Source organism: Equus asinus, chromosome 12 (genome assembly GCF_041296235.1).
Source record: "Equus asinus isolate D_3611 breed Donkey chromosome 12, EquAss-T2T_v2, whole genome shotgun sequence".
Classification (NCBI taxonomy): domain Eukaryota; kingdom Metazoa; phylum Chordata; class Mammalia; order Perissodactyla; family Equidae; genus Equus; species Equus asinus.
In genome coordinates this window covers 85254102-85280997 of record NC_091801.1, presented here as the reverse complement: position 1 = coordinate 85280997, position 26896 = coordinate 85254102, and the positions used below count along the sequence as shown (strand labels likewise).

General features: G+C 60.0%; 1 protein-coding gene across 20 annotated transcripts in view; it reads left to right on the top strand.

The window, feature by feature from the left end:
• PLEC (plectin) overlaps window positions 1-26896 on the top strand; it is a 56636-nt gene that overhangs the window by 6413 nt on the left and 23327 nt on the right. For 3 of the 20 annotated variants that reach the window (XM_014858060.3, XM_014858062.3, XM_044780963.2), the window contains 3 exons: window positions 25843-25904; window positions 26183-26197; window positions 26332-26421. In XM_014858060.3, coding sequence (XP_014713546.3) covers window positions 25843-25904; window positions 26183-26197; window positions 26332-26421 — 167 coding nt within the window. Of the gene's footprint in view, window positions 1-9319; window positions 9573-13663; window positions 14400-17766; window positions 17825-19292; window positions 19451-20008; window positions 20357-20699; window positions 21992-24800; window positions 25060-25842; window positions 25905-26182; window positions 26198-26331; window positions 26422-26896 lie in introns of those variants that run through there. The other 17 variants (XM_070481856.1, XM_070481858.1, XM_044780964.2 and 14 more) reach the window with 15 other exon arrangements.

The window sequence follows — 26896 nt, the reverse complement described above, 5'->3', positions numbered from 1 at the left end:
GCTACAGACAGTGTGGAGGGTGGGACTTGGGAGCTCTGACAGGCTGTTTCCATGGTCCTGGAAGGGCCGTGGGTGTGGGGGGAGCAGAGATGAGTGCCATTGGTGAGTGGCTGAGGTGGGTGTGGGGCAGGGCCTCCGGGCAGGGGGTTGGAGTAGGGAGCCTGCAGGAAGCACCCACCTGGGAGACCTGCGTTGGTCTGGGGAGAAGATGGGGCTGGAGAGAGGCCAGGGAGTATCAGCGTGTCTGCAGGGCATGTGCTAAGTGTGTGTCCTGTGCTTTCTTCAAGACTCAGCTGGAGGGGCTTCCCCACCTCCCTGGAGGCCCTGGGGCTGCCCAGAGCCATCGTGCATGGCACCCTGCTCACGTGTCCCACCTCTCCTGTCCTAGACTGCGCTTGGTTAGCTGTGTCCCGAGCACCAGCCTCAGGCCCTCAGCCAGTGTTTGCAGGGTGCTTGCGTGGGCCAGTGGGTGATAGGATGGGGCGTCACCTTTGGTGGCCAAAGCTCAGCTGGCAGGAGGGGAGGCTGGCAGTTATCTGGGGCTCTTTGGAGAGGGGTTTTGGTCTGTGTTAACTGTCAAAAGTTAACTGTGCTCCAAACAAAACGAGCAAGCGCTGTGGAAGTGTACAGAGAATAGTGGTGAGTGTCACGCCTCTGGTCCCCAGGCTGGCCGGCGGGGGTGACCACAGTTTGTGTGTGTGTATGTGAGAGAGAGAGAGAGAGAGAGAGAGAATTCAATGGTTTTGAGCATATTAATAGACTTGTGAAACCACTGCTACAATCAATTTCAGAACATTTATGTCACCAGCCCCTGGCGAATACTGATCTACTTTCAGTCTCTGTGGATTTGCCTCTATTGGACATTTCATATAAATGGAATCATGCGATTTTGTATCTGGCTTCTTTCACTTAGCGTCATGTTGTCAAGGTTCATCCATGTTGTAGCGTGTGTCAGTACTTCGTTCCTTTTTAGGGTGGAATAATACTCCATGGTATGGATGGACCACGTTTGTTTATCCTAGCATCAGTTAATGGACATTTGGCTCGTTTCCACCTTTGGCTATTGTGGATAACGCTGTGATGAACATGGTGTGCAAGTTTCTGTGTGGACATACATTTTCACCTCTCTTGGGTTTATACCAAGGAGTGGAATTGCTGGATCATGCGGTAATTCTATATTTAACTGTTTGAGGAATTGCCAGATTGTTTTCCAAAGCAGCTGCACCATTCTACATTCCCACAAGCAGTGTGTGAGGTTTCTGGTTTCTTCACATCCTCCCCAACACTTTTCATCTGCCGTTTTGATTATAGATACCCGATTCCAGTGGGTGTGAAGTGGTATCTCATTGTGACTTTGATTTGCATTTCTGGCTGGCTAATGATGTTGAGCGCCTTTTCATGTGCTTATTGGTCATTTGTGTGTCTTCTTTGAGAAATGTCTCTCCAGATCCGTTGCCCATCTTTCAATTGGGTTTTTATCTTTTTGTCATTGAGTTGTAAGTGTTCTTTATTTGTTTCTAGATATAAGTCCCTTATCAGATAGCCGATCTAAAAAAATTTTCTTAGGTTCTATGGTTTGTTGTTCTACTTTCTTGATGGTGTCCTTTGTAGCAGTAAAGTTTTTGATTATGGTGAGTCCAATTTATCTATTTTTTTCTTGGTTGCTTATGTTTTTGGTGTCATATCTAAGAAGCTATTGCCTCTTCTAAAGTCATGAAGATTTACGCCTGTGTTTTCTTCCAAGAGTTTTGTAGCTTAAACTCTTACATTTAGGTCTTTGATCTATTTTGAATTAATTTTTGGGTATGGCCTGAGGTACAGGTCTAACTTCATCCTTTGAAGGTGGATATCCAGTGGTCTCAGCACTATTTTGATTATGGTTGAAAAGATTATTCTTTCCCCATTGAATGGTCTTTGCACCCTCATGCTTTTTAATGGATAGTAAATATTCCAGTTCATCAAAGTACCACAATTTATTTACCTGGTCCCTGTACATAGACATTTGAGCTTATCACAAAAATGATTGTATTTTCAAATTGCTCTCTGGTGTAGATGAGCCCCGTGGATACAAGGTAGACTAGTTTTCCAACCCTTTGCCGATTGATTGATGAGAAAGTTCTAATTTGTTTTAATTTGCTTTCTTTGATTATTAATTATAGTAAGCATCATTTCAGTTACTATTTGCATTTTTCTTTTATGAATTGCCTATTCAAAAGCATTGTTTATTTCTCGATAACGTATTTTGTTTCTTTTTGAATTATAAGAGCTCTTTACATATTATGAATATTAACTTCCTTATCTGTTATAAATGTTTCAAATTTTTCTCTCAGTTTGTTACTTTTTAAAGTAAACCTTTTATTGAAGTAGAACATTCTACAGAAAAGTGTACAAATTATACATAGGCAGTGTAGCTAAATTTCAGAGTTGCCTTGTGACCAGCGCCCAGATCATGACATAGCTTTCAGCCTCTTCACAGTCCCCTTGGGCTCCTAGTTGTTCTCCTGACATCTCACCCATGCGCAAGTTTTGATGGCTTGTCATTTAATTCTATGGTGTCTTTAGCCATATCAACTTTTAGAATTCACCAGTGTTTTCTGACATCTGGCTTTTATGTCATGCTTCGAACAGCCTTCCTTGATAAGAACATTTGCTGAGAATTTCTTCCAGCTCTGGGTCATGTTATTGTTTTATAATATCTTCATCTTTAATCCGTCTGGAATTCGTTTTGGGCTGAACTCTGTGGGAGACTAGGGTGTCATGCTCGGGGTCTAGACGTGGGTCAGTGGATGATAAAGAGGATTTTAAAGATCTCCTCTCCTGCCAAACTCAGGGCAGGGTCCGTGACCTGCTGCACCTCTGTTATGTGGCAAGTGTGGCTTGAAAATGAGCGGATGGATGGCAGGGACAAGTAGACCCCGAGCCAGACCTCTGTGGGAATCCTGACTGGCATGGAGACTCCTCAGGTGCCCCCAGAGAAGTCTTCCAGGAGAGGCCTGGTGGTGGGGCGGTGGCAGTGGAGGCGGAGAGCAGCGAGCGTGCGGATGGAGCAGCATTTCTGCAACGGGGAAGGTGGAGGAGTAGGAGTTTAGCCTTTGAGTGTATCAGTTGGAGATGACTGAGACCGATACACATGTGGAGATGCTGGGATGCTGGAAAATGCCAAACTGAGCTGGGAGAGACCAGGCTTCAGGGCCCTCACTAGGAAGAGAGAGGCCTGTGATCTCAGCCGAGTGCAGCCGGGAAGCCGAGCAGGGGGCGGGGGCAGAGGCAGAGCCATACCGCCAGGTCCTGGTGGCCCAGTGAATGGGAAGGAGTGAGAAGGCTGCCTGGGCAAGAGGTCTTGAGCACGACGAGGCCTGAAAAGTGCCTGATCCTTGGTGATAAGGGACATCAGCGACCTTGGTAAGACTTGGTTGGGGGAGTGGTCAGACTGGAGGTGCTGAGGGGTGGGTAGGGGGTGAGAAGAGAGGTGGGAGGCTATGTAGGAGGGAGGGCACCCTCTGGAGTGGAGTGCTGACCTGGAGGCACGGTGCTGTCTGTAGAGCGCAGCCTTGGCAGAACACTGGCCTGAGGTCCTTGGGGAAGGGGCGGCCTTGGCCCAGAGGGACATCTGTGGCCATCCCATGGGGGTGTGGGCATTGCCACCTGCTGGGTGACCTTTCTCATTTGCCTAGCTTCTGTGCAGATTGTGATTGCCCCTTGTCACTAAGGGCCCTATGGTTCAGAGGGGTGGAGATCTCCCTAGGATGGGCTCCAGGGGGATGGGAAGGTGGGGGTGATGGTGCCCCCTGGCCTCAGTTTCCCCAGTAAAGCCTGAGGGGAGCTGACAGCAGAGAGACCAGGATCTGGGCACCTTGAGAATGGACTCAAGGAGGCCAGGAAGGTATGATGCAGGTGGGGCGCCAGGTGCCTACACCCTCCGTGGCATGGGGCCAAGGTCAATGACCAGAGCAGGGAGATGCAGGGCTTGGAGAGCTGGTGCTCTGGGTGCCTGGTGGACCCGTGGGTGGTGAGGTCAGGGACCCATGAGGGGGCATGGGCTGGGTCATCTCATGGTGGCCTAGGGTGATGGTGGACCGGGTGGAGGAGGAGTCAGGAACTCCTTCCCAGGTGATGGGAGCAAGGTGCCCACATGGAAGACTTGGGACACTAGCCTGGGTTTGCTCCTCTTCTCCCTCCCTCCCCTCCTCTCCTCTGTGGAGCTTGGGTCACCGTTTAGCTGCACAAGTGTTGTCCCAGCTGGGTGGTCAGCCCTTGGCAGGGACCTTTATTGTGCAAAGAGGATCTGGGACCAAGAAGAGGATGGGGAGTAGAGCATTCTGCTGCCCACTCTGGTTCCTGGGGTGGGGGCAGATCCAGGGCCAATGCTGCAGGGAAGGAAGGCCCTAGAAGGATATCTGGTGTGGCGGGTCTGGAGTCTGGGAGATCTTAGGCAGGCTGGTGGGTCAGGTGGGCTGGGGCAGCAGTGGTGTCCGAGACAGCGCGGGTCGGGGAGGCCCTCCACAGGAGGCAGGTTGGGGGGCTGGAAGCTCAGACCGTAGAGTGCAGAGGTGAGGCAGCTGGCAAAAGCCAGAAAGAGGTGTCCGCAGCAGGTGTCTCTGGGCCTGTGGCTTCTAGAAACTTTATTCCGTTCTTTTTTGGTTTTCAAATGGGTGTGTGTTTTGAGCTTTTGACATGTATCTTTTTTCTCCTTTATTATTAAATGAATAGCTGAAGGGGAAGCTCACAGGACAGGCACAGGATTAAGCCTCAAGAGACACAACTGAGCTTCACTGTTATTATTACCACAGGACCTCATGGTTGTTTACGGAGTAAACGACCCCAAAGAACACCCTGGGTAAGAGGTTCCTGTGGCTGCCGTAACAAATTGCCACAATCTGAATGGCCCTGAAACAACAGAAATTTATTCTCTCACAGTTCTGGAGGCCAGACGTCCAAGGTCAAGGTGTCAGCAGGGTGGCACTCCCTCTGAGGCCTGAGGGCAGGTTCTTTTCCTGCCTCTCCCGGCTTCCGGTGGCTGTTGGCATTCCTTAGCTTGTTGGCTGCGTCACTCCAGTATCTACCTCCATCTTCAACATGGCCTTCTCCCCTGTGTCTTCTCTTCTGTCTCTTGTAAGGACGCTTGTTGTTAGATTTGGGGCCTCCCTGAGTAATCCAGGATCTTATCTCCAGATTTTTAACTTAATTATGACTGGAAAGCCTCTTTTTCCAAATAAAGTAACATTCATGGATTCTAGGGGTTTGGAGGTAGACATATATTTTTGGGTCTACCATTCAACCCACTGTGGTCTGCCCTCTGGCCCTCTAAAATTCATGTTTGTCACGTGCAAAATGCATTTGACCCATCCCAACATCCCCCAAAGTCTCCATCCATTACAGCATCAACTCCAAGTCTAAAATATCGTCTGAGTGTCATCCGCTCAGAAGTTCCAAGTTTCATCTAAGTTGCCTAAATTAGGTATAGGTGAGACTCTGAGTATGGGCCACCCTGGGGCAAAATTCCTCCCCAGCTGTGGACTTGTGAAAGTAGAAAGCCAGTGGTATACTTCCAAAATATAATAGTGGGATGGGCATGGAATAGACATTGCCATTCCAAAAGGGAGACAGAGAAAGAAAGAAAGAGATCCTCAGTCTCAAGCAAGTTTGAAATCCAGCAGGGCAAATTCCATTAGGTTTGAAGCCCCAAGAACATTCCTCTGTGGCTTGATGCTCTACTCTCTGCACTTCTGGCTCTGCCAGCCTCTGCCCACGGCCCCAGCCTCTGGGCCCAAGGCTCTGTGTTTAGAGTAACTTTTCCTTTTTCTTGAAGGGTAGCATAGGTTTGAAGCTCTACTGCCCCATTTCTTGCCTATAGGATCCCAGAATTCCAACAGCCTTCCTTCATCTGGCCTGCCTCTGTCCTCTTCAGTCCAAGCTGGCAGTGTTCCTGCTGACACGACATTCTCATAAACCTTGTGGGTCTCAGATGTATGTCATGGGGTCCGTGCCTTTAGACAGGAGGATGCTCCATAGATCTTTTATGGATGACCCCTCTCTGTTCCTGGCTTCTGCTGGGATAGTTGAGTGGACCTATGAGTCGGACGTGTAATCTCTGCAGCAGAAGGTTGTCCCTCACACCCTTGCCTTTCTCTCCAGAGCACGCTTTCCTAACAGTGAGTCACCCAACAGTAGCATGCTCTGCAATCTGTATAGACTGTGAATTTCCCGGATCACCAGTGCTAGTTCCTTTTTTGCTTAACAGTTCCTTCCACAATTTGTCTTTCCGCATGCACTTTACTGTAAGCAGGAAGAAGAAACTAGGTCATGTCTTCTACACTTTGCTTGGAAATCTCCTCAGCTAAAGATCCAAGTTGATCACTTACAAGTTTTCCTTTCCACTCCACACTAGAACACAGTTCAGCTAAGTTTTCTGCCTATTTAATAAGGATCACCTTTCCCCCGGTTTCCAGTAATGTGTTCCTCGTTTCCTTCTACATCCTCACCAGCCACATCTTTAATATCCATATTTCTACCAATAGTCTGTTCAAGGCAATCGAGGCTTTTTCTATCAGGCAGCTCAAAATTCTCCAGCCTCTTTCCATTACCCAATTCCAAAGCCAGTTCCACACTTTTAGGTATTTATTATAGTAGCACCTCACGTCTGGTAACAGAATCTTTATTAGTTTCCCGTGTCTGCCATAACAAATTACCCCAAACAGGTGGTCTACAAAAGCAGAAAGCTGTTCTCTCACAGTTCTGGAGGCCAGAAGTCCAAAGTTAAGGCATTGGCCTTTCTCTGAAGGCTCCAGAGAAGAACCTTCCTTGCCTCTTCCAGCTTCTGGTGGCTACTGGCATTCCTTGGTTTGTGGTGGCGTCACTCCAATCTGTCCTCATCTTCAGGTGGCTTCTCTTTTGTGTGTCTCTCTTCTTCTGTCTCTTATAAGGACACTTGTCATTAGATTTAGGGCCCACCTGGATAATCCAGGATGATCGCATCTCGAGATCCTTAACCGAATTATGTCTGCAAAGACCCTATTTCCAAATAAGGTCGCAGTCACAAATACCAGGGCTTCAGCTGTGAACATATCGTTTTGGGGGTCACCATTCATTCGCCACCCTCCCCTCAAGTCGCCCTTTCTGGCGGTTGTTGTACTGTAAAACTTCTGTGTCTTTTTGTTTTGTGCTTCTTGTTTTAAAAAAATGTACACGGTGTTTTATAGTATAATTTATTTATAATTTTTGTAACAATGTTATGAAGTATTTTAAATACATGTAACTTTTTACTTAATGTTACAACACTGACATCTTTTTGTGACATTAATTTACAATATAGTATTCCTTTCTGTGGTAACTATATCATGTTTAAACTAATCCACTCTCATAGAACATTAAGGCTATTTTTGTTTTGTTTATTGGTATTGGAAACTGCTGCAGTGAACAGCTTTGTAGCTGGATCAATGTGCGTGTCTATGACTATTGTTAGAAATAGAATTTCTGGGTCAAATAGTATGCAAAATTCAAGCTTTATCTACACCAAGATACCATTTTTCATCTGTCGGACTGGCAAAAATCCAAAAACCTGAATTTCTGGATTGTGTTGGTGAAGCTGTGGGAAGGAGGCCAGTGAAAGTGGCTATCAGATCTAAAACCGCAGTGTGCGTGTAAGAGCGGAAGATGGGAACAGCATCCTGGGACCTGCTCAGTGCTGGCTCTCACTGGAGGAGGGGCCGGTGTGCTCCACGGGCAGGCAGATGGGCAGACACGGGAGACCAGCCAGGTGTGGGGTGACCGAAAAGCAAGGGTCAGATGTCGCTTTTTGTGTTAAAAGGGTTGGAAAACCAAGAATCGGGTTGGTATTTGCTTGATTTTCCATAAAGGAGTTCCAGAGGAATAAATAGGAGGCCAACAGTGATTCTCATACCCTCTCTGTGGGTGGGAGGGGACAAGCTAGGAGGGAGAGCTGATGTCCCCCAGCCATGCCTGAGAGGGATTGCTCCCTCCACCTGCCCAGCACCCAGTGTTATAGTTTCAAACAAACAGCAGAACCTCGCCAATCTGATATAAAATTATGCAAGTGGGTAAAGGAGGCAATTATTAACAGAGTCATTGAGTGGGGCCAGCGGGGGCGTTGATCGGAAGTGCAGTTAATCTAAATGCATCGGTTGACTTGGGGGCAATGGTTCTGACGTTGGGCCTCTGCATTTGGGAGCAGGAGTCTCTCCATGGGCCCGTCTCTTTCTTTGTGCATGTGAGGCTTTCTGCACTTAAGTTCTGACTGATTTTTATTTATCTAATTCCAGAGTAGCTTATATCTTGCATTCCTAATGAAGGGTTTTTCTGTTATGTTTTTCTAACTAGTTATTGCCGGCCGGTAAGAAATCTCTTGAATCTTTTGGAAGCGTACATGAAGCCGGCCACTTTGACAAGTCTGGTGTGGGTTCTGATGGGTGGTTGGTGGAGGCTGTTTAGGTGCTCAGAGGAGCAGGGGCTGCGAGGGAGCGAGCACTTGGGGGGACACTCTCTGCCACACACACCTGGATCCGCCTCATGGAAGGAAGTGAGGCTGCTCTGGCCCTGGGAAGCTCGTCCTGGCCTGCCTGCCGCCCAATGGGCTCAGGAGGCAGTGGAGATGCTGACAAGTGGATGGATTGGAGGGTGGAGCCGTGAGGACTTGTGGGGCTGGCCATGGGAGGTGATGACCCTGGGGGGTAGGCCTGAGCCACTGGGTGGTAGATGGTGGTACACTCACAGGGATGGGAAGACAAGAGTATCCCAAGACAACTTCTGACGGCATTTGCTGAGTGCAAGAGGCAGAAGATGGGGTGCAGGTTAGAGCCCCACTGGACACATCATCTTGGGAGTCAGGCATAGCTGGCAGTTTGAGTTGTAGGACGGGGTGAGGTGGCTCAGAGGAGCTTGTGGGTGGAGGAGGGCATGAGGCTTGAAGAGGGGGCAGGGGCAGAACCCCTGGGGCATGGGAGGTGGGGAAGTGAATCCTTGTGGTGAAGGGCCTGGTCCAGAGTCCTGGGGCACAACCGCGGGCAGGCCTCCAGCCCCTGCCCTCGTGGGATCTGCCTTCCCTCCGCACCCAGGATGCTGGCTGGGGAGGTCGGTGGAGGCCCAGACCGGTGGGTGTCTCCAGTAAGAAGTGAATGGCCCTGGCTTCGACGCCAGGGGAGCCACGTGCACGAGCAGCCCGGAGAGCACTCTGAGAGTGGCGAGCGCCGGAGGCCTGGAGATGGTGGGATGGGGTGGGCAGGCCCACGCGCCTGGTTCCAGCCCGGTGGCCTGGCAGTCCGGCTGGAGTTCGCAGGGTCAGGCGCCAGGAAGGTGGGGGCGGTGCAAAGCCGGGAGCATGCGCCGCCGCCGCCACCGCCGGGGCAGCCTTGCCGGGTGCATCGATCAGCCGAAGCCCCGCCCCGGGCCGGCAAGCCCCGCCCCAGGCCTCCCGGCTCCTCCCCCAGGCTGCGGCTCTGGCCTGGGCAGTGCGGTGCGGGGCTGGACTCTGCGTGGCGGCAGCGACGCCGCCCTCAGTCTCGGTGGAGACATGGACCCCTCACGAGCCATCCAGCACGAGATCAGCTCCCTCAAAGGTGCGGGCCGGGGAAGGGGCCCGAGCCGGGGGACGCCGACCAGGCAGTGACCTCTGGCTGGATGCAGTCCCCCGCAGGGCAGCGGTCAGCGTCTGCCGTCCCAGGGGCAGCTTTAGGGGTGGGGAGCTGGAGCCGCAGGAGACCCCAGGCCCGTGCCCCGCCAAGGCTCCACCTGGTGCGGGGTCTGCCCTGGGTTAGCGCGTGGCGACTCCAGCCGCAGCCCTGCAGCCTTGCAGCCCTGCAGTGAGTGTCGGGGGGCGGGGCAGGCTGCGGTAGCGGGGCGGCGGGGGTGGGGCGGAGGTGGGAGCTGGCCTTTGTAACGGGTCAGCCCCTTTTCTTCTCCCGGATTCTGCCGAGCCGCCCCCCCCCACCTCTCGCCCCGCCTGCAGCCCTGCAGCCCAGCAGCCCAGCGTGCAAGGGGACGGGCAGTGCCGTGGGGATCACTGGGGAGGCGCCAGGCGGGCTGGCCCCGGGCAAGTCCACACTGCGGCTCTTTGTTCTGGGGTGGGGCGACTGGGGGCTGCCCGAGGCCCCGACTGGTTGCCTGGAAACCTGGAGGGGCCTGCAGTGGGGGGGGGGGGGGGGAGGGGGCCTGCTCTCCCTGCCCGCCCTGGCCCTCTGGGTGCTGAATCAGCAACTGCGGCTGCGGTTCCCGCAGGGTGGGGGCAGGGCAGAGAGGGGCAGTCTCGCAGCCCTGGGACCTGGGGGGGGCGCCCCAACGCGGGCGCGGAATCCGGGGGGCTGGGGGGGGGTCAGGGGGAGGTGTGCAGGAGCAGGCGAGGCAGGCCGGAACATCTTGCTCCAGGCTCCTCCCTGCGTCTCCTCTCATCCCCGAGGGCACCCGGGCTGGTGGGAGGGAGGGGGATTCCCCAGCGTGCTCCGCTCGCTTTCTTCGGAGCCCCAAGTTGCTGTCCTCTCCTGCAGGGGACGGCATGGGGAGTGCCGGGGCTGAGTGGGTTGGCCAAAGACCCATGCATGCCTGTGTAGGAGGAGGAAAGATGTTAGGTCCAAGTGTTTGAGGGGCCTTAAGTGTGGCTTGGAATCATTTGGGAAGGGGGGCATGAGTTGGTTTGGTGGGGAGCTTGGGGATTAGGTGGGGGCATCGTACCAGAAAGATGGCTTGGATGTATGGGGTGGACAGGGGTGGGGGAAGTGCAGGAGGTGAGTGTGGGGGCTGTGGGATGCGCATACGGGGAGCTCAGGAGGTGAGTGTAGGGCTGTAGTGTGCGCATGGGGGCGCGCAGGAGGTGAGCGTAGGGCTGTAGGGTGCGCATGGGGGCGCGCAGGAGGGCTGAGGAACAGGCCAGGAGAGTAAGCCTCTGTGGGTATAGGGCTAGGCTGGGCTACTGGCTGAGTGCTGGTCTGGACCACAGCTGCTGTTGGTTCCTCAAGCCACAGCCTAGTAGGCGGAGGGTCTGCAGGCGCTGCTGGGCTGAGGAGGCGTGGCCGCTGCCCACTCCCGCCTCTGCGGTGAGTCTTCCCTGAGCCGGCGCCCCACCCTCCCGGAGGCAGTCTCCGCGTGGGCTGGCCCCCTTCCCGCCTGGCTGGCTGTAGGGGACAGGCGGAGGGACGGCGGTGCCGCAGTGAGCTGGCGGGCAGGGCTATGGGAACAGTTGGCTGTGCCTTCAGAGTTTCCACCGCCACCTCCTCCACGATTTAGCGCGCGCTCTTGTGAGTGTGTGTGTGTCCGTGTTTGGAGGCCCCCCCCCTCTGAGGTGCCATGGCAACGGCCCCATAAACCCGCCCCCACGCGCTGCCTGTTGGCCGCCTGCCCGCCGGCGCCTCCCACCTCGGGATCCCCCACCCCCGCCCTATTTATGATCTGTTCCCGGGTTGTGCTTGGTGGGAATGGGTGTGTCGGCTTCGAGGAAGGGGGAGAACGCGGATCCGGGTGTTGCTCGGTGCAGCACAGCGTGGGAGAGGGGGTATTGGGTGGAATGGGGCAGATGCAGGATATCCGTGGTTGGAACCTCAGTTATGGGGATCTGGGGATGACTGATGGGTGTGGCTGTGGCCAAGCCAGGCTGCACAGCCCCCCATGTTGAGCCTGCAGCCCCTTCCCCCATCCCGCTCCTGGGCCCCCTTCCACTCAGTCCCTAACCCTTTCCCGGTGTCGTGGGTGCCCAGGCTGCCCAGGGTGGGGTGTCTGCATGGCGGCAGGGGAGACAGGCACGGGGCTGCAGGGACTTGGTGACTGATTCCCTGTGGCAGCTGAGTTTCTAGCCTGACAGCTGGCTTGAGGGGAGGGGTGGGTGGAGGCCCCACTCGGAGCCCCCCACCCTGAGCCCTGCTCTGAGTGCTTTGGGCTCCCAGAGGACTCCTTGTTCCTAGGCCAGCCTTGATCTGGCCTGGCATCAGAAGTGTTCAATAGGGTGGCCGCTGTCTCTGGCCTCACATTTGGAGGTGGGGGCTCTATCCCTTTGCCTGTTTGGTGGACAGCAGCCAATGGTGCCTGCAGCCGGTCTGTCCCTGTGTTAAAGCAGCTGCCTGTGCCCTTTCCCCTCAGACCTCTGCCCCCCAGACCCCAGCTCTGCCCTCAGACCCCTGCCCCCCAAGTTTCCAGCTCTCCCCTCAGACCTCTGCCCCCCAGACCCCAGCTCTGCCCTCAGACCCCTGCCCCCCCAGACCCCCAGCTCTCCCCTCAGACCCCTGCCCCCCAAGTTTCCAGCTCTCCCCTCAGACCTCTGCCCCCCAGACCCCAGCTCTCCCCTCAGACCTCTGCCCCCCAGACCCCAGCTCTCCCCTCAGACCTCTGCCCCCCAGACCCCAGCTCTGCCCTCAGACCCCTGCCCCCCAAGTTTCCAGCTCTCCCCTCAGACCTCTGCCCCCCAGACCCCAGCTCTGCCCTCAGACCTCTGCCCCCCAGACCCCAGCTCTGCCCTCAGACCTCTGCCCCCCAGACCCCAGCTCTGCCCTCAGACCCCTGCCCCCCAAGTTTCCAGCTCTGCCCTCAGACCTCTGCCCCCCAGACCCCAGCTCTGCCCTCAGACCCCTGCCCCCCAAGTTTCCAGCTCTGCCCTCAGACCTCTGCCCCCCAGACCCCAGCTCTGCCCTCAGACCCCTGCCCCCCCAGACCCCCAGCTCTGCCCTCAGACCTCTGCCCCCCAGACCCCCAGCTCTGCCCTCAGACCCCTGCTCCCCAAGTTTCCAGCTCTGCCCTCAGACCTCTGCCCCCCAGACCCCAGCTCTCCCCTCAGACCCCTGCCCCCCCAGACCCCCAGCTCTCCCCTCAGACCCCTGCCCCCCAAGTTTCCAGCTCTCCCCTCAGACCTCTGCCCCCCCAGACCCCCAGCTCTGCCCTCAGACCTCTGCCCCCCCAGGCCCCCAGCTCTGCCCTCAGACCTCTGCCCCCCAGACCCCCAGCTCTCCCCTCAGACCTCTGCCCCCCAGACCCCCAGCTCTGCCCTCAGACCCCTGCCCCCCAAGTTTCCAGCTCTGCCCTCAGACCTCTGCCCCCCAAACCCCAGCTCTGCCCTCAGACCCCTGCCCCCCAGACCCCAGCTCTGCCCTCAGACCCCTGCCCCCCAAGTTTCCAGCTCTCCCCTCAGACCTCTGCCCCCCAGACCCCAGCTCTGCCCTCAGACCCCTGCCCCCCAAGTTTCCAGCTCTGCCCTCAGACCCCTGCCCCCCAGGTCCTAGTCCTCCCTCAGACCTCAAGTGCCCCAGGGGCCCGGATGGCCCAGCAGCCCCCTCTTCAGATCCTTGTGAATCCATGAAGTCCTGAGACCACAATCCTGAGTTGGGTCCGTGGCCTGAGACCCCTCCTGCCCTCTCTGCTCCCCGCTTCCCTTCTGCCCGTCTGCCACCCTTTTAGATTCCTGGTCCATAGCTACTCTTGTCCCGACGCCCTCTAGGCTTGGGAACCTTGAAGGAAGTGTTTAGAAACTGATGTAATTTCTGACGTTGGAGCCCTGGGGCCTGGGAGGGGAGGGGGGCTGCGGTGAGCAGGCTGCCACTGCGAGGTGCCCCCCACTCCATGAGGGGCCCTGCTGGCTGTGGGTGGGAGGGGCCGCCTGTGCTGCTGAGTCAGAGGGGGCCGGCCTGGGCGTCCCGGAGGGCGGGCGGGAGCCTCGGCTCGGCAGGCCGTGGGCAGGCGGCAGTGCCGGCAGGAATCGCACCGAGCCAGGGAGCCAGGCGCCGCCACAGCCCGGAGCCCGCGCCCTCGAGCTCAGCGCCGCGGCCTGCCTGCCCTGCGGGCCGGCCCTTGGCACAGCCGTTGCTGAGGGCACCTCGTCGCACCTCCTGCCTGTGCCCCGCCTGCTGCCCCCGCCTCACCAGCTCCGGCAGCCATGGTGGCTGGCATGCTCATGCCGCTGGACCAGCTGCGGGCCATTTACGAGGTGCTCTTCCGTGAGGGTGTGATGGTGGCCAAGAAGGACCGGCGGCCCCGCAGCCTGCACCCCCATGTGCCCGGCGTCACCAACCTGCAGGTCATGCGTGCCATGGCCTCTCTGCGGGCGCGGGGCCTGGTGCGGGAGACCTTCGCCTGGCGCCACTTTTACTGGTACCTCACCAACGAGGGTATTGCCCACCTGCGCCAGTACCTGCACCTGCCGCCGGAGATCGTGCCCGCCTCTCTGCAGCGCGTGCGCCGCCCTGTCGCCATGGTGATGCCTGCGCGCCGCACCCCCCACGTGCAGGCTGTGCAGGGTCCCCTGGGCTGCCCGCCCAAGCGGGGGCCACTGCCAGCCGAGGACCCTGCCCGTGAGGACCGGCGGGTCTACCGCCGGAAGGAGCCTGAGCAGGGGGCACCTGAGGCCCCTGTGGTGCCCGCCACCTCCCCTGGAAACCTGGCGAGTCCAGGCCCGGAACCTGCCCCAGCCACAGGTCAGCTAGCTCCTGGCCCCAGCCCTGGGGGGCGGGAATGCTTGGTGGGCTGGGGTGGGCAGTGCGTGTGCGGGAGCTTTGCTCACACCAGCAGGTGGCGCTCTCTCTGCTGGAGGGTGCTGGGAGCTCTGGTGGTGGACCCACGTGGCTCCTCCTCCTGGCTTGAGGACCTTGGGGTGGATAGGCCAAGGAGGAGCCAGTGGGCTGCTGCCAGCCCATCCCCAGGCACGCCCTGGGGATAGGGGTGGGGCTTATAATGCCTGGACTGGCAGGAGCAGCTGTTGGCACAGCCCTGCCCCACGCCAGCTTAGCCCCATCCCCAGTGCTGCCCTCGTCCTAGCCCCTCGCTGCCCCCGCTCCTGGTCCCAGTGGCCTGTCTGCCCCAAGGCCCTCTCTGCATGAGGCGGAGGTGTGCAGAGGAGGGGCTGGGATGGGGTAGGGTGTTGTCCCTACTCTCCAGCAGTGTGGCCCAGGCAAACTGCCTGACCTGTCTGAGCCTTGAGTCTGTCCAGTGGGGGTGACATCTGCCCCTGTGGTTTTGGGGCTCAGATGCTGTATTGTGACTGAGTGCTTGACGGCAGTGGAGGGGTGGGGAGACGAACAGAACTTAGGCAGGAGCATTGCCAGCAGGCCAGAGGCCAGGGCGTGGCAGGTGCTGGGCCCAGCCGAGGGTCTAGGCAGACCCTTCCCGGTGGGAGCTGGGTCCCAGAGGATGGAACAGGTCCTGTTGTCCCAGGGGTTGTCAGTGGCCCCTTGCCATGCCCCTTCTCTGTAGCATCCCTCTGTCCCTAAGCACCTGTGCTGGCAGGACCCAGGTGGACAGATGACATGTGTCCTGTGCAGCTTGAGGATCGCACATGCGCTCTCAGAGCCCACTGGCAGTGGTGCTGACTTGAGGCGGCCCGGGTTCCCCAGCACAAGGCAGGCTTGATCCCTGCTTCACTCTTTGTGTCTCACCATTCAGGGAGGAACTTGTTCTCTAAGGGGCTGGGAAGGGGCCCAGGGGTGAGACCAGCAGAGTGGGCAGGAGTTTGCCAGGTGAATGGGGGTCAAGGGACCCAGGTGCACACCCAAGGTGCTGAGCGGGAGCCCCAGTTCTGGCCTGGTCTGGGTTGGGCCTGAGAGGGCCACGCTGTAGGAGCTCATCCTGGGGTAGAGAGGCAGCCTCCGGGCTCTCCCTATGGCCTTGAGCAAGTCATGTGGCCTCCCCAACTCTTGTCAATGGGCTGAGAGTGTCAAGGAAACAGTTCTTGGCCGGGTGCTTGGTCAGCACTGACCAGCATCCAGTGGCCAGATCCTAGCCCAGGGGGCCTTCTACCCTGGCCTTCCCCTGGCTGGCGCCCCTGCCCACCCTCAGTGGTTTGGCTGACCAGCCCTCTCCGCCTTCTTGGGTCATGGGTGTGGTGAGCCCCTCCTTTTCTCTCCTTCCTTCCTTGTCTGTGGCCAGGCTGGGCAGCTGGGTGGGCAGTTGGCAGTGGGGCCAGGAGGGAGGATTGGGTGTGGCTGCAGTGGGCAGAGCAGAGGGCACCCCCCAGCCCTGACGGAGGTGACTCAGTCTTCCCTTCCTAGCCGCAGCCGCTGGTGGCAGCTCAGAGTTTCCAACAGGAAATGAGCTCCAGCTCCAGGCTGAGTCAGGGCCTGCGGGTGTGGGCTCTCCTCCTCCCTCAGGGCCAAGCACGGGACCGGGGGCTACTGTCGCTCCAGGAGGATGCCCAGGGTGCCTTGGGTGCTGGGTGTGGTGTGGGACTGTGTCATTGTCTGCAGGGGTCACGATGGCTCCACACTCAGGCTGGGGCTAGAACCAGTGACTTCTCAGATTTAAAAATGATCAAGTAATGAACCACAGACCCCTTCCTTCCCCGCAGCCCTGCTCCTCTCCAGTCAGTTGGCAGAAGAGCGAGGGCAGAACCGTGTGGGGCCAACTGCACTGGTCCCCAGAATGGCCTCGGTCAAATGGGCTGTCTCTGTCTCTCCAGCCCTTGCTGGGGAGCTGTGGACACTTCAGGCCAGTCAGATGTGCCTGCTGCACCTCGTTCCCCACCCCTGAGGCCCCACTCCCTCCCTGTGCCCTGGTGGTCTGCTCAGTCGTGTGGGAAGGCATCTGCCAGCTTGTTCAGCCACATTCCGGCCAGACCCACATGGAACCCCTGGCCCAGGGAGCCCTCAGCATTTGGGGATGAACTGGCTGAGGAGCAAGTAATGGGGAAGCAGCTTTGGGAGCTATCAGGGTGGGTCCCTCTGAGGAGGCACCCTGAGCGGAGCCCTGACCCATGAGGAGGACTGCACTCCACCAAGAGCAGCCCCGCAGAGGCAGGGAGGCTGTGCGTGGCGGGAGGGCCAGGATCCGGGAAGGCTTGTGGCTGTGGTGAGGAGTTTGGTGCACTTTCTGTGGTGGAAGGCCGGTGGAATGGGTTTTTACATGTGAATTTCATTTATGGGCATTAGCAGTGCCTCGCCTGCCTCAAAATTCAGAAAGAACCAAAATGTTTATAGAGAAAAGGTGCCCTCCCGAATGCTCTCAGCACATCTGTTCCAGAGGCATCTTATCCGTCATAAGCAAGTGGCCCTCGAGGACATTGCTTCTCCCCACCCCGCTGTGCACCTTGCCTCCCGCGCGGCACTTGTCCCGGAGGAGACCAGGGGACGTGGAGGCAGCACACAGAGCTGCCCTGCTCTTTTTTATGGCTACGTGGCACCCCGCGTGGGACACGTGGTTCCAGCTGTCTTGTGACACTCACTAGCTTTGCATTTGGGTTGTGCATTCAAGGGGATATCTGTAGGAGAACCCTGTCAGGTCTTTTAAGCAGGGTTGTGGCAGGATTAGGTTGCCTTTTGCCGGGGCCTGTGGTGGCTGTGTGGGACAGTGTGTACATGAGGGACACAAAGGCAGGGACACAGTTAGGAGATGTCACCAGGCTGGAGGCCATGGTGGCTGGGATTGAGCTGGTTGTAGGGGATGTGGGCGGAAGAAGGGGCCAGCTGTGGGGGCTGAGGGAATGAGGATGTCGAGGAGGAGTAGGGAGTGCAGGACTGATGGGGCCTGTGGGCCGGGCTGCGCTGGGCAGGGCAGGCACAGTAGGGAAGACTGGTGGGCCATGTGGGCTGTGCCTGAGGGCTCAGAGATTTGGGGCCGGCTGGTCCACCGCACCCCCTGAGCTGGTCTGACCCGTTGGTCCACAGGGCTTCAGCTCTGCTGGGCTCGCTGACTCAGGGGTGGCCATGAGGAGGAGCCACAGCTCCCAGAGCTGGGTGGGGAGGCGAGGGCATGAGCGAGCCCTTCCTCTGCCCTCCCACCCCTTCCCTCCTTCCTGCCTTCCTTTCCTTTTCCCTCTGCCGCCTTTTGGAGCGGCCTGGCCTGTGCTCTGGCCCGCGCTCGGTGGCCATGGACAGGTATAGCATGGAGGAACTGATTCAGCTGGTTCAAGGTAGGGTAGGTCCTGGGTTACGGGGCTGTGGGCATGCCGGAGGGAGGGACCAAGGCCTCCGGCTGGGTTGAGCTGGGCTGGGCTCTCCCAGGCAGCCTGTGGCTGGGGCCCTGGCAGGGCTGGGGCTGCCTGCATTGCCCAGGAGTCAAAACTCAGGGATGCAGGGATGAACAGGTCATCTCAGAGCTGCCCCGGGGTGTGTCTGGTGTGGGAAGGAGGCATCTGGAAGTGGCAGGCCCTGTCCCAGGTCTCTGTGGGGTGTGGAGAGCTGTGCACTGCCCTCAAGGGGCACTCTCACCTCCAGGAGCCAGTCCTCCCCCAGGCTCCTCTAGGCTTCCCCTAGCCCCGCCCCAGCCCGCCAGAGCTGCCACTGCAGGCCAGTCTCCTTCAGAAGTGAGTTTCTGAAGCGTGAGGCTGGTGAGCAGGAGGCTTGGGTGGACCTGGCCCTCCCACCCCTCTCCTTGTCACCCCTTGGCTCGCCACGTGGACCAGGGTGCTCCTACCCCAACAGTCAGAGGCCAAGTGTGGTTTGCTGTGCTTTGCTGCAGGCTGACCACACATGCCAGAGAGGCCACCTGGGCTCAAATCACAGTCTTGTGTGACCACAGGCAAGCTCCTCACCTTCTCTGTGCATCAGTTTCCTCGTCTGTACAACGTGATAATAGCATAGGCCTTCATAGGGTTCTCTGAGCATTAAAATAGGATGGTGCTTGACCCACAGGAAATACTACAAAATGGGATATATATCTTTATATTTAGTCCTCAACCTGCTGTCTGCCAGGGCCTGAGAGAGTCCAGGCTTCTGGGAGAAGAGGGGCAGGATTGAGACCTCCGTGTCCTGTTTCCCAGTTGCACTGAGGTCCAGGTCAGCCCAGGATGTGGTGTGGGCCTGCCTGCTGATGGCGACTTCTGGCCCCAGGCCTTCTGCAGACCAGAGGCTGCTGGGGTTCTGGGGTGGGGCCAGGGGAGGCACCAGGAGTGGCCTGGGGGCCAGGGGGTGGGCATTCACGTGGCCCAGCCTGATTTGGGACTGTCTTGGTTTCTGGCAGGTGGTGTGACCTTGAGCGAGCTGTCCCATCCCTCGGGGCCAGGTGTTGTGTTGAGGGGTCCTCTGGGAGGAGAGGGTTTCCCTCTTGCCCGTGTGGCCTTTCCCAAGTGCACCCCCACCGTCGTCCACACCCCTTGGGACAGGCGCCCCTGAGCTGAGCTCTCTGTGAAAGTGCTAGGTCTTGTTCCGAGGCAGCTCCTTATTATTAGAATCGCCGGTGGGAATCTGGGGGGTGAGTGTCGGGTGGCGCTGCCCAGCCAGGCTGGAGTCGAGCGAAGGCCGTGGGCCCGGGTGCCCTCGCTTTGCACGTCATGTTCTAAGTCTGGACAAATGACGGGCGTTGCTTGCCCTCCTCAGATATTTATATCCCCCTGGGCCCCCTGCCCATCCCTCCCCTCCCCCATGGACACAGGCACTGCTGCTGACAGCGGCACCACCGTGCCCTCCTCCCACCGCGCTGCCGCCACTGCCGGGCTTGCTGCCGCCTCTGAGGGGCCTGTGACCCTCCCCACACCCCGCACCCACTCCCTCTCTGCCCTCTGGGCTCCTGCCACTGTCCTCAATGAAGATCGTTCCGGGTAGGTGGGGCAGCCTTTGAAAGCCTTGTGAGAGCCCAGTGGGGCCAGGGGCTGGGGACTGAAGGGCAAGGGGCTCTGTCCTTATTTCCTTGGGTACAGCCTACAGCCTGCTTCCCAGGCCATCACTCCAGCCCCTCCCTCTTACACTGTCCGCCACCCACCATGGGGGGCGTTGGGACTTTGGGGGGGGTGTTTGTTTTTGAGTGTGGTTGGGTCAGCTGCAAGCATAGGGGGCCAGCGAGGGCTGGGGCTTTGGCACGCATCCCCCTCGGCACCTGGCAGCTGTCACCAGAGGTTGGAGGGAGAATGGGGTGCTCGGGCACTTCAGTCACCCTTCCTGGTGGGGGCAGCGGAGTGGGGGAGGAATCATGCTGAGGCTGCCCCAGCTCTGCTGGGGGGGACTGCACTTGGCCCCTCCTCCTGGCGGGTGTGGCCGTGGGTAAGCAGGGGTTAAGGCTCCAGCTAACCTTGAGCGTGATAGCTTTGCGCAGGGACAGCTGAGCTAGGCGCCCGCTGGAGGCGGGTGGGGAGCGCCAAGTGGCCGAGCTGCTGGGAGGGAGGAGGGAGAGGAAGCAGGCGGGAGCATAGTTGGTGCAGAGGACGGGACTAGTCCAGGGCGCTAGGCAGACAGTGTGGTAGGGCGGTCCCCGCAGGTGGGGCGGTCCCTGGTCGTGGGACACCCCCCCCTCACCCGCCCTCCACACAGGGCAGGGAGGGAGCTGCCAGGCCCCCGAGCTGCCGGTTCCGAAGGGCGGCTTTGCCTGCCCTGCCTGCAGCCGTGCGGCCCCAGAGCCATGGAGCCCTCCGGCAGCCTGTTTCCCTCCCTGGTGGTCGTGGGCCATGTCGTCACCCTGGCTGCTGTGTGGCACTGGCGCAGGGGGCGCCAGCGGGCTCAAGATGAGCAAGGTAAGCGCCTGGGCAGCTGTTGCCAGCCGCCACCCCTGCCAAGAGGCTGAGGGCGAGGCGGGGCGAGGGAGGGGCCACCTCCCTCCCGCCCCGCATTTCCCTGAGCCCTCCCCTTCGCGTCCCGGAGCTAAGTACCAGCACGTGATGGGAAAGCAGTAGTGCCCCCTTGCTTCCCACCCTGCATTGAAGACCCGGCCCGCTTCCCTGGGGTGGGGCTAGGGCTCTGTGGCTCCATCAGCCTAGAGCGTGGGCAGTGCCAGAGGGCCCCCTCCGGAAGGGCGGCCCCTCCCCCGCCGCCAGGGACAGGGTGAGCACAGGTGACTGTCAACACAGAAACCGCAGCTGGCAGGTGCAGGGCGGGTGTCCTGGGGTGGGTGTCCTGGGGCAGGTCTTGGGAGAGCTCCCGAGCCAGACTGAGGTGGGCTGGGCCTGGGCAGAGCCTCCTGCCCACAGTGAGAGGTGAGGCAGGTGCCTGAGCACCCTGTGCCAGGGCTCAGGACTGTACGGGGCGTGCAGCCAGGCCCGCTTTGCCCTCCTCTGTTCAAAGTCACTGCTCTGGGCTACAGCCGGCGGCAGCCATGCCCAGCATAGGACAGCCCAGCAAGGAGGGGTGGGGCCTGCCTGCCTGCCTCCGCTCCAGTAAATGGAGCCGGGTGGGGCCGCGGGGACTGGGCTTCTGGCCAGAGGGACTGCCCTGACCAGGACATGGAGGTAGTGCTCAGCTCTGTGCCCAGGCACCCCCCAGGGTGTGGGGCTCGCCTGCTGTGGGGGCGGCCAGGGCTGCCCGTCTCAGCCTGCGTGCCAGACCCGCTGGACCTAAGGTCTGAGTCAGGATGGGGCTTCCAGGCCAGGCTTTGGGGGCTGGGGAGTTACTGGTGACTCAGCTGCAGGGACGTTCAGTACAATGCATAGGCCGGCGCTTCTCCCCGCTGGATTTGGGCCTTCCCTCCCTCGGCCCACTTTCCTCTCCTGCCCCCACGTCAACAAGGGGCTCCCCTCCAGCCACTATCCTGGCCTGCTGCCCGCCCCCACTGCCCTGCGGTGCTCCTCGTGTCTCTGTTCTGTCCTGGGCTGTTCTCAGCCCGACGCTCCCGCCCCCACCCCGTCGCCGCAGCCTCTTCCGCGCATCTTGCTGGGAGCGGCCTCCCTGTGGACGTCAGTCGAGGGGAGTTTCCCGGCGCCCGGGCGTCCCCCGGGGCTCCCCTCTGCGCGAGCCTGGGCACTCGCAAGTTCCCAGGCCCCTTTGTCCTCGAGGGCAGCCTCCCCCTGCCCTAGTCCCTCCGGAGCGGGGTCCTCGCCCTCCAAGTGGAGGCGTGGCTTCCTGGCCCGCGCTGGGCGGGGCGCCCCACCAGGGGCAGGTTCTCCGCGTCTGGGCCGCGCGCCCGCTGCCGGCGTCGGGGAGGGTGTGGAGCGCGGCGCCGGCGGTCTCCGGCGTGGGCTGGGGAGCAGAGGCAGGGCGCGTCTTGCTTGCTGTCCTCAGTGGGCAACCCAGGCTCATGGCTGCGGCCGGCACATGGGGGGCGGGAGGCGCCTTCGCCGCACAGAAGGAGGTTGTGCTGGAGCGGCCGTGCTGGCTGGACGGGGGCTGCGAGCGCGCCCGCAGGGGCTACCTCTACGGGCAGCTGTGCTGCGTAGGTGGGTGCGGCTGAGAGGGGTGGTGGCGCGGGAGGGGGCACCAGTCTCCGCTGAGATCTGGCACTTGGGCCGGGAAGGAGGTGGTGCCCAGCCCAGGTGCAGCCCCGCCCCGCTCTCTGCTCCGGAAACACCTGAGGAGGAAGGCAGGGCGAGGTCCCGTCGGCCGCATTTGTTCCCACTCTGGAGAAGGGGGTGGGGAGGTGGGAGGGCCGGCCTCGGCTCTGGCCTTGGTAGAAGGCACCAGGCAGTTGGCAGTCAGGACGCGGGAGGGGGGTGGGAGGTGCTGAGGGCGGGGCTCCGGGCCTTCAGCAAATGGGGCTCTTCTCCTTGGCTAGCGGATCCCTTTCTCAGGCTGTAGGCTTCCCACTCCGGGAGTGGCTTCGCTGGCTAGGGGATGTCCAGCCTGTTTCCATGTCTGTGAAAGGGGGCAGTGATACCCCTGAGAGGGCCATAGGCAGCTCTCCAGGACACTGGGCTGGTGGCAGAGGGTCAGCTGCCTGGGCAGGACAGGGGTCAGGCAGATGTGCAGGAGGGACAGTGCTGGGGCGAGTGTGTCCTGGGGAGGGCCAGCTGAGCGTGCAGCAGTGTTGGAGGAGCCAGCGTGGCCTGGTTGGGGGCACACGGGGCTGGGCCAGCCTGGGAGGGGTGGTCTGTCGGTTTGAGGTCTGAACAGGACAGGCAGGGAGGAGCATTGACAGCCAGTGGAAAGGGGCCGGCAGGGAGGCAGGGCTGGGAGCGAGGGGCCATGCAGGTTCAAGGAGAGGATGAGCTCTGAGACCCTGGGAGGAGCCCAGGGGAAGGAGGCACCTGGGGCAGGAGAGCTTCCAGGGGAAACGGTGCTGGTGCTGGCCCTGGAGGCCCGCCCAGACCTGGGGCAACATCCTTGGAAGCCCCTTAGAGACAGACAGAAAGCTGGAGGAGGGGCTTAGGCTGGGGCCTAGGGTTGGGGCTCCCACAAGTCTTGGTTCCTCTGGGTTTCAGCTTCTCCTGGAGTTCCCTGTTCCCACCTCCTGACCTGCTCCCAGGGGCCTGTGGTATTTGTGCCCCTCACCAGAATGACACCCTATCCCCACAGGTAGGGACCCCACCTCCCTGTTACTGCTGGACTAGCCCAGAGCCTGCATTCAGTAGGTGCTCAATACAGGCTTCTTGAACTCTGGACAGCTGCCGGGGCGAGGGGTCCTCAGAAGAGGCATTTCTATAGGCTCTAAACCTGAGGAGGGGCCAGGTGGGTGTGTGAGAAGTTCTCAGCATGCACTGTACTGGGAGCACTGACCAGTGTGGGAGCAGATTTGGGATTTTGGGTGGCCTCTGGAGGGTGAAGAGCTGATGTCTGGTGGGGGCTGCCAAGCTCCTCAGGCCCTGCCCAGATGAGGGTGGGGGGTTGTATAGAGCAGGAGGGTCTCCCTGCATCTCATGCCAGGTTCAGAATCCAGGCTTGGAGCTGAGGGGTCTTGTCAGAGGTGGGGAGGAGCATAAGACCTTCGGCAGAGCCCTGGGGGTCTGGCTGTGCCTCTAGGCTTGCAGGGGTGGGGGTGGGGGATGTAACCAACTCTGTCTGGCTTGGGTGCCCCCCACCCCATGGGTTTTGGGCGCCCTCCCGTGGCCACATAGGGGCATCAGGGATGGGGGTGGGGGGAGCTTTTCCGGGAACCGAGGCTGAAGGCGCTGCGGGAGGGGGGCAGCAGCTCACAGCTGGATCACATCAAGCCAGATGCTCAAACTGGAAAATTTCTTGTGGTCGGGGCGTTCTTTCCTGTGGTAGTCGGGCGGCCAGGGCAGTCTGGTGCCGGCCGTGGGCAGCTCTGTCATTGGCCTGAGGGAGCCAGGCGGTGCCCCTGTGCCCTTTGCCCCTTTCTTCCACCTTTATGATCCTGAATAGCTGCTGTGAATCCCGCCCGACTGCAAACAAGCCCCTCACCCATCCTGCCCCATTGCCCCCAGGTGCAGCTTCCTTTCTAATGAGTCAACATGTCCGGCCCCCTCCCCAGCCCTGACTCACAGACGGGGCCCCCTCTGGGTTCTCCCTGCTGCCCCCAGCCCCTCCCCAATGTGGGGCAGAGTTCCTGTAGCTCGGGGCTGGGCCGTCCTGCCTGATGAGTCATCGCTCAGCTATGTGCCTGTGCCTGCTCCTGCCCACCGTGTGTGCTGCCTACAGACAGGGGCACTGCTCCAGGACGTGCTGGTGGGCAGCTCGGGAAGGGCCAGGCCAGCACAGGACCACAGTGGCCCTTGAGCAGGGGCTTATTGCAGCCTAGAAGGGGCAGGGGCCACGGGCGCAGGGCATTAGGTCTGTGAGAAGGTGTGATTTGGGGGGGCTGCAAGAAAAGGGTGGGCAGTTGGTCCCTCCAAGCCAGGTGTCACTCAGCTTGGGGGTTCCTCCTAGAGTCCCTCCAGCAGGTAGGGTGGGCAGGCTGAGGGGCGCCCTGGGCTGAAGCCTAATGGCGTGCTCTCTAAGAGGTGTGGCCTGCAGGCCCCCTGGGCCCAGGCACACTCAGGCACCCCTCCCTGTGGTGGGGGCATCCTTCAGGGTGGCGGTGGAGATGGCGTGTGGTCCTTTGTGGTCCTGGCCCCGGTGGTATGCAGCAAGGTGCCAGGTCCCCTCATCCCCCTGGGTCCCTCCAGGGACTGCTGCGGGCAGGGTGGGTGAGGAAACCCCTGGTTTCCTGTTTCTGTCGGCGCAGGGTGTGGCTGTGGGGGAGGGGCTGTCTTCCTTCTTCCCGATGGGACACGCCCTCTCTGGGGGGTGGGCAGGGCTGGGTGGGGCCCTGGGGGCGGGGACAGCATGCTGGGGAGTACAGCAGGCAGGGAGTGGCCACACCAACTCGGCTGGGAGCTGAGCCCGCACTGTGAGCCAGCACGTCCTGAGCCGCAGCAGCCTCAGCCGCCTGTGTGCCACTTCGGGCCCTGGAGAACAGCCCCTGGAGGCTGAGGGACCGAGCACAGAAGGGGCACCATGTCTCAGCACCGCCTCCGTGTGTCCGAGCCCGAGGGCCTGAGTCACAAGAGAACCACCTCAGAGGACAACCTCTACCTGGCTGTGCTCAGGGCCTCGGAGGGCAAGAAAGGTAGTGGGCACTCCCTGCTGGGAAGGTCGGATGTGGAGCCAGGAGTGCCCGCTTCCTGCAGGAGGAAGCCTGGTCCTGGGGCGGGGAGTGGTGGGGGGCAGACTCTGATGGTCTGAATTTGGGGGACAGACTCTGAGACAGCGGCTTGGGCAGTGTGATGTGTCCTGGCCCAGGTGCAGAGCTGCTGGGGTTGGGGGAGCGGGGCTGGGGCAGCTGCCGGTGCTCAACACAGAGATCGGGCCCATGTTGGCAAGGCTGGCAGTTCTGTCTGGGCCTTGGGTATAGAGCTGTGGTGGGTGGGGGGCTCTCTGTGCCCAGCGAAAGGCCCATTGCCCTGCTGGAAGGACACAGTGCCGCCCCTCTGACCAGTCCTGGGTCCTGGCCTGGAACCTCTCTGCTCAGGGCTCAGGGAGGCAGCATGTGTGGGGGTGGGGCAGGCTGGGACTTGTGCGCTGTGGGCTCTGGGTGCGGCTGCCAGCTCTGGACCCTCCCATTTTGGGAAGGAGACAATAGGGGGATTGAGCAGGGGGCACCTTATGTGCCTGGCCACTCCCTGTCTGGACAGGGCTGTCTGGGGGCTGGCTGGGGTCTGGGCACCTTGGTCTGCCAGTCTGGTCTGGGGGGGGCGGGGACGGGAGTGGGCAGCAAGGTGGGGGCTGTGTCTCAGTGTGTGATTCTGAGGCCCTGTTCAGGCACCAGCTACTGTGTCTTCATGGTGGTCACCTCCCAGGGGCTCTCGGGGCTTCTCCCAGACCCTGGGTAACCTGTCCTTGTCTCTCCCAGATGAGAGGGACCGCGTGCAGAAGAAAACCTTCACCAAGTGGGTCAACAAGCACCTCATCAAGGTTAGTGGCATGTGTGCGCATGTGTGTGCGTGCATGTGCGCCTGGTTGCAGGCGCTGAGGAGGTTGTGGGCGGTGGCAAAGGAGGGTGCCCTGGCCCTCCAGCCAGAACAGAGCTGCCCTCCCTGCCCTCCTGCCTGCCCGAGGCTGTCCCTGCTGCCTGCAGCTCACCTTTCATCTCTGAAACCTGTCATTTTCTGTCCTCTTCTTCCCCATGCGCTCCTGTCTCTTTTCTCCTCCTCCACCTCCTCCTCTTCGTCTCTTCTCGTCTCTTCTTGTAGCACTGGAGGGCAGAGGTAGGTGTTCTTCGGGGTGGCATGTGTTCTGTGGGCCCCCTGCCTCTTGCCCCCTGGGGTCTATGCCCGCCGCCCCAGGGCCTACTTTTGGCTCTGGGGGACCTGTGGCCATCCCAGCCCCTCTGTCCCCCCAGGCCCAGAGACACATCAGCGACCTGTATGAAGACCTCCGTGATGGCCACAACCTCATCTCCCTGCTGGAGGTGCTCTCCGGGGATAGCCTGGTACGTGTGCCCCTCCCTCTGTGGCCCCGCCTGCCTCTCACCTGGATGCCCCTGTCTGCCTTCCCTCCTTGGGGCCTTTCCCACATGCCCACTCCTTGTTCAGCCCGGCCTCACCCGCCACTGTGCCTCCTGGTCCAGAGTGTCGGGCCTGGCCTGGGAGTGGCCCCAACCCTTGTGCCGTGGGTGCACGGCCCTGCTGCCCTCTGCGTCGGAGCCCTGACACAATAATCTCATGCTCTGCTCTGCTTTGGTTTCTCTGCTGCTTGGACTCTGAACCTTGACCTCTGCCCTTTACCCTTTGCCCTGCTCTGGCTGGGCAGCCAAGAGAGCGGGACGTAATCAGGAGCTCACGCCTGGTGAGTGGTTGTGCCCACTGGCCACAGCGGCACGTGGGCTCCCCGAGACCAGGAGCTCAGCTCACCTGGGGCCGGTGGCCAGTCTGGCCCGACCTGTGCCTGGTGCTTGGGCAGCAGAT